Source organism: Euprymna scolopes, chromosome 28, assembly GCF_053919585.1.
Source record: "Euprymna scolopes isolate OS-2025 chromosome 28, ASM5391958v1, whole genome shotgun sequence".
Lineage (NCBI taxonomy): Eukaryota > Metazoa > Mollusca > Cephalopoda > Sepiida > Sepiolidae > Euprymna > Euprymna scolopes.
Window position 1 is genome coordinate 15,024,854 of NC_136509.1, and position 10,719 is coordinate 15,035,572.

The 10,719-nt window shown below is 34.8% G+C and overlaps 1 protein-coding gene across 2 annotated transcripts in view; it reads left to right on the forward strand.

Moving 5' to 3' along the window:
- The window catches only part of LOC145249486 (sentrin-specific protease 8-like), an 80,342-nt gene that overhangs the window by 43,631 nt on the left and 25,992 nt on the right, over positions 1 to 10,719 (forward strand). For both annotated transcript variants that reach the window (XM_080111079.1, XM_080111080.1), the window contains exon 4: positions 3,121 to 3,229. In XM_080111079.1, the coding sequence (XP_079967205.1) occupies positions 3,121 to 3,229 (109 nt within the window). The remainder of the gene's footprint in view (positions 1 to 3,120; positions 3,230 to 10,719) is intronic.

Below are 10,719 nucleotides of genomic sequence, written 5' to 3' on the forward strand. Positions count from 1 at the left end.
AACCACTGGTGACACAGTACGCCTATTCTTTATCCACTCCCATCCCGCGGCATCAATGGTATATTTTACTCATTGCTTCTTCTAGACAATCTGTTTGTTTACTTTGTCATGCAACGTAACATTTCATGTTCTATTTCTTTACAAACTTATTCAGTTTTTCAATTTTAGTTTATCGATTTCTTTAACTTCTTCATTTTTCGTTTCGGAATTTTTGAGATGAGGATTGGTTATTCATATTATTTGGATTCATTGGACTACTGTTCTCATCTTGAGTGTGATTTTCGCAACGTTTTGGTCGATGTAACCTACGACCTTCATTAGATGTATCTTGTCAAATTCGGGAATGTTTCTATTGAGCTCCGGAACTTGGACGGAATTACCCGTAAAGTAAATAAAGGGTCCTGCTCAAAATTTCAGTCCAAATTCCGGAGTTCGACAGAAACATTTCCGAGTTCAACAAGATACACCTGAAGAAGGTTGGCGGTTACATTGACCGAAATGTGAAAGTCACACTCAAGATGAGAACAGTAGTTCGATGAATCCAAATAATCCTTTATTTTTATACACTTATTTGTTGTTATTGTATTATACTTTCTTGTACTCGTCATTTTTTTCTCTTTCAGTTTTTACTTTTTCTCCTTAAATAAATAAATATACCCGTGGATTATGTACTCGCCTTCAGAGTCATTATTTTTTTTTTTTTTTTTTAGAATAGTTTATATGATTGTGAAGCGTAAGTTTGTGTGACAACAGTACATTAGGTGTGTTTCTATATACATTCTAGCTTTATAACTACAATTGTAGGTTGTTATTTTTTTGTATGTTTATTGATTATGACATCACAAACCTTAAAGTAAAAGTCAAATTTGCTATACAATGAGGTATGTAGTTGGTAAGAAGTGGACACTGAGTAGTAAATAGGCCTACCGATTGTGGCATGTTTTTGTTGATTTCTGAGTCAAAGCAAGGTTTATTCTCTTAATGTTAGGAATTCATTAAGTCAGACAGGAAATAATTACGCTGCATTATTTTACTTTCGTTGCAGATTTTTGGAGCAAAAATTAAGCTTGGTTACATCATCTCCTGGGCGACGTTGTTTAAACAATCCAAATGTGTTTTGATATATGAACCAGGAATATACATTGCAATCCCAACAGGAAAGGGTTCAGTGAATTTGTGAAGTGTGCTTATCTTGCTTACTTCAAAATTATGCTGGGTAATGAAGATAAGACATGGCACCTCATATTGTATGCAAGCAATGTGTTGAGCATATTTGACAGTGAATAAAAAAAAAGGACAGAAAGTCACTCTGCTTTAGTCTTGCATGAACCAAAAAACCATTTCGATGCTATTTCTCTACAGTCAAAAATGAAGTGAATCAACAGAAAGAACAAGAATTCATTATTTTATCCAAACCTCAAGTTTGCAATTAGGCCAATTTCACACTGCAATGAAATTCCTGTTCCAGTGTTTAAAGGTTTGCTTAAATTAGAATTGCCTGGCTCTGAAGAAGACCAAGCCTCTATTTTGGCCACTAACAGTTGTGAAGCCACTGTTTCAGATGTTGGTTTTCCTCATTCTTCATTACCACAGCTTTTTTCTGACCAGAGATCTCAACTTTTCCAAACAATCTTCTGAACTTTTAGCTTCAAGACTCAAAGAAAAAAAAAAAAACTTACTTCAGCCTGGAGCTCTTATAACCTTCTATAGAAAATGCCATAATGAATTCTTGCCATATTTCAATCAGGAAAACGGCATGGTATATTGCAACAGTCGGCCTGCTGTGGCAGCTTATTGTCGAACAGTATTATTCTCAAGATTGGTGTCTGTTTATAGACAGTTTCAAAAGAAGTTTAAAATGTGTTCTTCAATGACAACTTATATGGATCAGTTTCTCTAATTCAACGACCCTCAAAGAAAAATATGATGGAATCAAATTTGTTACGGAAAAGATTTACAGACAGCACCAATGGATCATATGTGTCGATTTGAAAATGGTTGGGTTTCTCCTCGAGTTACAAGGTGGCTACACAAAATTTCCTTGTTTCTTGTGTTTGTGAGATAGCAGGGTAGGGACAAAGCACTGAATAAAAAAAACAATTGGCCTGTGTGCAGTGAACTGATTCCTCGCACTCTCAATGGTGGAGCGTTCCAAAATTGTGTTTCCTCCTCTTCACATGAAGCTTGGCATCATAAAACAATTTGTGAAGGCTCTTGAGAAAGATGGCGACTGTTTCAAATATATTTGCATGAAATTTCCAGGCCTAACGGTAGAGAAATTAAAAGCTGGAATTTTTGATGTACCCTAGATTTGAAATTGAATGAATAATGCAAATTTCTGTAATTTTATGAATCCTACAGAATTGAGTACCTGGATGGCATTTACGAATGTAGTAAAATTCTTCTTGGGGGTAAAATAAAGGCACCCAACTACAAAGAGTTTGTTGAGACATTGCTCATAAGTCTCCATCAACTGGGTATAAATATGAGCATCAAGTTACATTTTTTGCACAGCCATCCTGCTGTTTTTAAAAAGAAAATCTAGATGTGAGCGACGAGCACTTTCATTAAGACATCAGCGACATGGAATTTCGCTATCAAGGCTGTTGGGATGCCACCATGCTTGCAGACTACTGTTGGTTTTTCAAGTGCGATGCCGCTGGAGCCCCCCGCCCCATTCTAGGAAATCAGTAAAATGTTAATTTATGGATGATAATGTCTATGTTTAGCATTTTTTTCAACTTCAAGTTTTGATTGTGAATATTTTGGTGTGATTTTATGAATATGTATCTTAAAGTTACATAAAAACATTGTTTTTTGATTTTCCTGTTTTTATTATAGCTATCAGCTTCCTACTAGGGGGGGGTATACCATAGCAGTAAAACTAAACCTGATAGAAAAAAAGTGACAGCATTTCTGGAATCAGCGCCCTCAAATTAGGTAAAAACAGTTGAAACATCTTTTTTTTTTTTTTTTTTTTGTTGGCCAATGTAATCTATTAAGATAATTGACAAAGTGCGGTAATCTATTTGGTTTTTTATTTTATTTAGCATTTTTGATGAATTTAAGTTTTAAACAATTCTGTTGCTTTTCACCTAAATTTGAAATTTTATCTTGCAGCAGAGGAAGTTTGTATTTTTCTGGATCCTCTAAAGCTTCATGAAAAACAGTACATTTTTATGGCGGTCAATGACCAAATGTCTGTGACTACTCATGGTGGAACACATTGGTGAGTAATGTCTTCATTTTCATAGCAATGTCTTGGAAGCAACTGAGGAGTTTTGATCCCAACTTTTCAAACTTTGGCAGTGAATTAGAGATTTAAAAGAATTCACAAGTTCTCATATTGGCGATTACTTAGGACTTTTTTTAAACATTGGTTAACAAGTTGTATGCAAGAATAAAATCAATGCAGATGCATACAACAGCAACAAAAATACATTTTGCATTTGATTTGTTAGTAACGGGCATATGTGTGCGTGTGTGTGTTTACAGTTCCCTATCTTTAGCATCTACATCTGAATTCAAGTCTTTCGAATACAGAATTTCACACTTAAATCATATGATACGTTCGAACTTGTCTGCTTCTCTACTTCATCTCTAGCCCTATTCCTCAACTCACTTCTCAGATTTACTTCATTTGCCTCTAACCATCTCCTCAATATATCTACTTTTGACTGGAAATTCGAGATGTTCACTCTTTATCTCTGTCACTCTCAGCTGGTTATCCGAACTGACTATAGTTGTCTTTCTTCTCAACCCATTTGCATTATGACTACTTAGAAACTGACAACCAATCAGGATAACATCTTATCTTCGGAGTTTAATAGATTCGTTGCTGGCCTCACTGTCGCCTGCTCAGTTATCTCCCTTGGTTATCATTTCTCGGCAGTCTCAGCTGCATGGTAGGGAGTTAACAGTATCACACTGTTTTTTATTCTGTTCTCTTTAGAATTTGTGACAATGGTCATGGAAACAAACATCCAAGGGTGGCATGTGTACATATTGTAAAAAATCACCAACACTCGAACGCAAAACAAAAATCACCAACACTCGAACACAAAATAGAAAATGAAAAGGTGATATATGCAAATTAAGACGTGGTCAAATTTGATCACTTAAAAAGCCGGTATTTTTTTTCATTTGCGAGAACATTCTTTTTGTTGACTCAGAGGCGTTTAAATGTACGGTTAATTCGCAAATCAGTGGGAAGAAAGAAATATGGAATTTCTACAAACGTTGAAACGGGTAAAAAAAAAAAGGATTGTCGTTTTTGCGTATGCTGAGAACATTGTAAGCTGAAGAAAAACTCTTCTTTTTTCTTTGCACAAACATTTAACGGCATTCGTCAGTTCAAAGGCAAACTTTAGTTTCAACGCTTCAGAATTTTATAAGATTAAGAGAAGTTCTTATTTTCTTATTTAATCCTTAATCACATTTTTTTTTTTTTTTTTGTAACTATTTAAAAAAAATTTTAATCTATATATATAAAAGCGAAAATGTATGTATGTGTGTTTGCTTTTTCTGTATGTCTACAAAAGGCTTTTTTCAGAGAAGCGGTCAGTCGCCTAACAACTTTTAAAAACTTTTTATATCACATGTAAATCGTAATATCTCCGATTTAACAACGGAGCTCGCCTGTCTATTTAATTTGCTCGACTTTGGGAAGATAAATATTCAACATTTGTCGCTCACCGCATGTAGATTAGTCTTTTTCCTATAATAAAAGCGACACTAATTCTGGCGGTATTTTCCGTCTATCGGCGGAAATGTCCGAAAGCAATCAGCTTTGATCAATGTGGAAATATTTTCCATATATCAAACAATTGATATTCAATTTGGACAAGGGGAGCTGGTCTCCCACCCCTCCCACCAACATTTCGGTAAAATAAAAATAAAAACGGCATTCCCGCAGTAAATGAAATACTACCCCGCAGTCAAACTTGACCTCATTAAGTCATTAAAACGTGCACCTGCAAAATCTAAGTAAAGTTAAATAAATTCAAACGTGTTTCCGTTAGCATCTTGCGGTGGCACAATGGTTAACGTCACACTCTTTTTTTTTTTTTTTTTCACACTTTAATTTCCAACTTTGCCTCAACGGTTCGGACGGTTCGATCCTCATACTTACCTACCAAAACATTTGTTTTTTATTTTAACCCCCCGACGAGATCGGTTCTACGCATGCGTCAGATGATGTCATGGCCTGATTTAGTTTAAATAGTTGAAGAACTGACATAATTTCATGTACGTCATGTTAGCTCAGTTGGTTAGAGCGTTGGTTCATTATCTAAACATTTTGGGTTCGAATCGTGGTATGAGATTTTTTTTTTTTTTTCGATTTTTTTAAATTTTAATATTGAACCAGTGTTATTTAAGCTGTTTTTCACGTAACGTTCGTTTTTCTGGTTTTTTTTTTTTCGCTTATTCTTAGGTTTTCATTAACACCCCGACCGAGCACACACACCCAAAAACACTCGGAAGCCACCGATTTTTTTAATTTTAATATCGAAACAGGCTTATTTAAGCCATTTTACACGTGTTTTTTTTTTTTTTGTCTTTAGTTTTAACGTTCATTTTTCTGCTTTCTTTTTTGTTTTTTTTTATTTTTACATTTAACATCGTTTGCCTTATGTTAGTTTTTTTTTTGTTTTTTTTCCGATGTTTTGATTACCCACCTCCACCGCCCGGGTACCCCCCGCTTAAGTTTTAACGTTCGTTTTTCTCTTTTCTTTTTTTACTTCGATTATTCTTAGGTTTTCATTAACAACCACACACACCTCCAAACACTCGGGCAACGCCGGGTACTCCCCGCTAGTCTATATATATATAAAAGCGAAAATGTGTTTATGTATGTATGTTTGTATGTATGTGTGTTTGTAAGTCTTGCAAAAACTTTTGATACGGGTCACAGATTTTTGCCAGATTGGTATCATTTTAAAGTTCCAACCTTCGCTCGACAAATATCGAAAAATTGGCCAAAAACATTAATTTCTTCACCCTAAAATCATCAGTTTTCTACAGGGAGGGGTCAGCAAAAGTCATCCTCTCATGACAAGTCCGCTTCTACGCATGCGCAAATGATGTTCGAATATGATTTAGTTTAAATTAAAAAAAAAAAACGATCCAATTTCGTCGACGTCGTCTTAGCTCAGTTGCTTAGAGCGCAACCTCATTATCTAAAGGTTTTGGATTCGAATCGTGGTGGGAGATGTCTTTTTTTTTTTTTTTTTTTTTTTTCGAGTTTTTAAATTTTAATATTGAAACAGGGTTATTTAAGCCAGCGTTTTTTGGGTTTTTATTTTTCACATTTTTTAAAAAAGTTTTAACGTTCGTTTTTCTGTTTTCTTTTTCCATCGCATTCGCGTTTTCTTTTTTTGTTTTTCCCATTTTTATCATTCGTTTGCCTTACGTTAGTTTTTTTGGGTGTTTTTGTTCAATTTTTATAAGTTTTAACGTTTTCATATTTAAAAATATTTACTTTGCTTATTCTTATGTTTTGATTAGCACCCCCCACCCCCGCCCGAGGACACACACCTTTAAACACCCAGGCAATGCCGGGTACCCCCCTCCTCCCCCCCTCCCGCTAGTAAAAAATAAAAAAAATAACTATTTAAAAAAATTTTTTAATAAAAAATAAAAAAAATAACTATTTAAAAATTTTTTTAATAAAAAAAAAATAAAAAAAATAAAATTTACATGTGAAAATTAATTTTGTAAAATCGTTCAGAGTTGTGTCTCTTATTCCAAATTTACCGATTTTTTTTTTTTTTTTTTTTTTTTTTTCAGTCTTGGAAAGAATTAAAGTTTGTTTGAATTTACTTTAGGAAATGATAATGATAACTATTAAAACTATGTGAGCCATTGTTTTTTTTTTTCTGTGTCTGTAAAAAGAACTTTGACCAAAAGACATTGTTACAGATCTAAATTAAACTTTTAATTATCTGTAAATGTTAATTTTTAAACATGTCCTTATTTTTCTAGTAAAACTTTTTACTTGGTGGGGATAGTGGGAGGGGGTCAGTCCCACATGTTTTGTTTTTTTTTTCTTAAAAATCTTGAGTTTAAAAACTACAGGATTAAGCTTTATGAGAACTGGTGTGTGTCTAAAATTGGGGTTGGATCAATTCGGGATTTGCAATTGTTTAATTAATTAATTTGCGGCCCAAATAAGATCTACTCAGTATGGCTTTCATTAGAAACTAGCAGGGGTACCCGGCGTTGCCCGGATGTTTGGAGGTGTGTGTGGTGTTAAATAAAAAAGAGACCGGTGGGGGGTAAAAATTGGTTGGATCGAACCCGAAGCCCTGAGGCAAAGTTTGAAAATAAAATTGGCCAGCCAGAATGAGTTACGGAAAGATATTTAAATTTATTTAAGTAAGAACCAAATTGACAGGTGTACACACGGAAGTCGTAGAGCAATAGCTATTCAGCAAATGAGGTCAATGACCAGGTTTGTTTGTTATAAGCGAAGTAAAAAAAGAAAACAATGTTAAAACTTAAACGGGGGGGGGGGGGGTAATCAAAACATTGAAAAAAAAACACAAAAAAAACTAACGTCAGGCAAACAAACGATGTTTAATGTAAAAATCGAAAAAACAAAAAAGAAATGGCTTAAATAAATTTAAAAGATCGGTGGGCACCTGGGTGTTTTTGGGTGTGTGGTCGGGGCTGGATAAGCGAAGTAACCAAAAAAAAAAAGCAGAAAAACGAACGTTACGTGAAAGATGGCTTAAATAACACTGGTTCAATATTTAAATTTAAAAAATCGAAAAAAAAAAAGACATCTCACACCACGATTCGAACCCAAAACATTTAGATAATGAACCAACGCGCTAACCAACTGAGCTAACGCGACGTACATGAAATTTAGTCAGTTTTTCAACTATTTAAACTAAATCAGGTCATGACGTCATCTGAAGCATGCGTAGAACCGGTTGTCATCACGAGAGGACCGTTTTTGTTGACCCCCTCCCCCCCACCCCCGTCGAAAATTGTCGATTTCGGGGTGAAAAAAAATGAACGTTTTTGGCCAATTCTTCAATATTTTTTGAGCGAAGGATGGAGTTTCGATATGATACCAAGTTTGTGAATTTTAAAGTTTTTAGCGGACACACATACAAACATACATACATTTTCGCTTTTATATTTATAGATGGTGGATCTGCTCCAAGTGATGTTACCTCAAGTAATAGCATGAAACTGGATACTCCACCAGGCCAGATGAATTTTTGTCCTGGAATCCAGTAAGACTAAGATACCACAAGAAAGATATACTATAACATATTTAATTGGTCAATTGGGGAGAGAAAAGTTATGTTCTTCTTTACTAACTCAGTGGTTGAAGCATAAAAGAAAACTTTGCTGGAATAATTGAATATCTGTCTTGTATAGATATTAAGTGTTAGCCCCAGGAAAGAGGGGGGGGGCTCTTGATTTCTTAGAACTTCGACTGAATTAAAATCAGATGAAAAAGGAAATGCAAGCATTTGAAGATTACAAGTTAATTTTCTTAGTTTCAATTCTTGTTCTTTTGATGATGCCAAAGTTTGAAAGAATTCTACTGAATGTTGAGTTTTATTGTACACATTGGTTATAGTCAGCGAACATACTTCCTAATTTCCAGCATAGTGCTACTGGAAGTTCCCCACATTTACATGAAATCCCATAAATCCAATTTTTTGTCATGAGTTTTTCAGTCGGGGGTTTTTACATGCATCACGTATTTTCGGAGTGTTGAGTTATTAGGGGCGTCTAAATGCAGTTTAGTTCTATGCTGGGACGGCGAATGCTGTTATTATTTTCTTTCATATGTGCTGCCTCTTTAAGTTTTCTGGTCCTCCATCTTTCTTTTGTATTCAATATTTTGACATCATCCCACATTGGGGAATGGTTACTCCCTTTCTTCCACACATATTCAGCTAGGGCTGATTTTTTGATTTCTCCGCGTGTGACAGCTCTACGGTGTTCTTCTAGTCTCACTTTGAGGGGACGCCATGTTTCACCTTTGTAAAGTTTCCCACATTTACATGAAATCTCATAAATGCAGTTTTTTGTCATGAGTTTTTCATGCATCAGGTATTTTCGGGGTGTTGAGTTACTCTTAAACACTGTCCTAATATCGTACCGTTTGCATATTTAAAACCTTTTTTTCAGATAGGCCCTTTGAGTATGGTGTGCATACCATAGTGGGTTTTTGGGTGGTGTTTCTTGGTGTTTGATCTGGATTTTCTGGAGCTGATGTCATGCTCTCTGGGTAGTTGTTTCGGTGAAGGGTTGTTCTTAGACTGGTTATGTCTTTCTGATAGTGTTGTTATTACATATTGTCCTCACTCGATGTTGTAGGCATTGGACTATACCTTTCTTCACAGCATGTGGATGGTGGGAATTAAAGTTGAGGTATTGCCTGTAAAAGTTGGCTTTTGGTAAATATGGGAAACTTTACAAAGGTGAAACATGCCGCCCCCTCAAAGAGAGATTAGAAGAACAGCGAAGAGCTGTCACATGCGGAGAACTCGAAAAATCAGCCCTAGTTGTTTAGGTTGGATCCATAAGAGAAGATAAAAAAGAAAATAGTGGAACAGAAAAATTCTATGCTTTTTAATAACGCTTGTCTGTCTCTCTCTCTCTCTCTCTCTCTCTCTCTCTATATATATATATATATATATATATATATTTATTTTCCCTCTTTTCATCTCTAATTCATTGCCCCTCCCTTTTTTTTTTTAAACGTGATTATTAAGCTCGATTTTAGCTCTGTTGAGCGAACTTTGAAACCGATCAGCTGGCATGTTCATTTTTATTTTTTAATTTCACAACTTAAAATGTTTCCGAACAAGTATAAAATTAGTCTGTACATAGCCATAATAAAATTTTGTACCCTGCAAAAATATATATATATATATTGTGTCAATCGCTTTATTGCAGATTAGTAAAATATCAGTATTTTACTAAATATACGTCACAAAAAAATGAAAATTATATCATCAAACAACTGTTTTAAGGTTAGTTATTTCCAAAAATTTTATTCAAATCCATGCGATATTCACAAAGTTATAACATTTAATTCTTTATCGAGGAATTTCCGTTGTCCATCACTTTATTGCAGGTCTCTTAAAATGTTGTTTTAGAGCAAAAATACAATGTCTTATCTTGCGAACGTTACTTTTAATTATATTTTTCTGTCAAATAATAATAAACAAAAGCATATCCTAGGTATAAGCCTCAAATGAATTATGATATTTATCGACATATCCACCATTCTTTTAAATAACTTAAAACAACCTTTTGTCCACCGAGGAAGTCAATTGTTTGATCTTTAAAGGCGTTATGGCTCTAGCAACATCAACTATGTTCCTCCACAAGGCATCCTTTAAAGTAAATTGCTCTCCTCCTTCATAAACTCCTCTTTTTAATATTGACCAGAGATTTTCAATGGGGTTAAGGTCTGGAGAACACGGTAGTAAGGTCATGAGAGTTTCCCCAACAAATCCCATAGATTCAAGGAAAGCTGCAGTTACCCCTAGCAGAATGGGATGGTGCATTCTCATGTATAAAAATCATCTGAAAGTGAGGTGACAATGTCGACAAATGATTATCTAACAAGACTGTGTACACACTGCTTTGACACCTGGCATGGTCCAACCAACTTATCCTTAATGATTCCCACCCAAAACATCATGCCGCCACCTCCTTGTTGGCAATGAACTCTGTAACGAG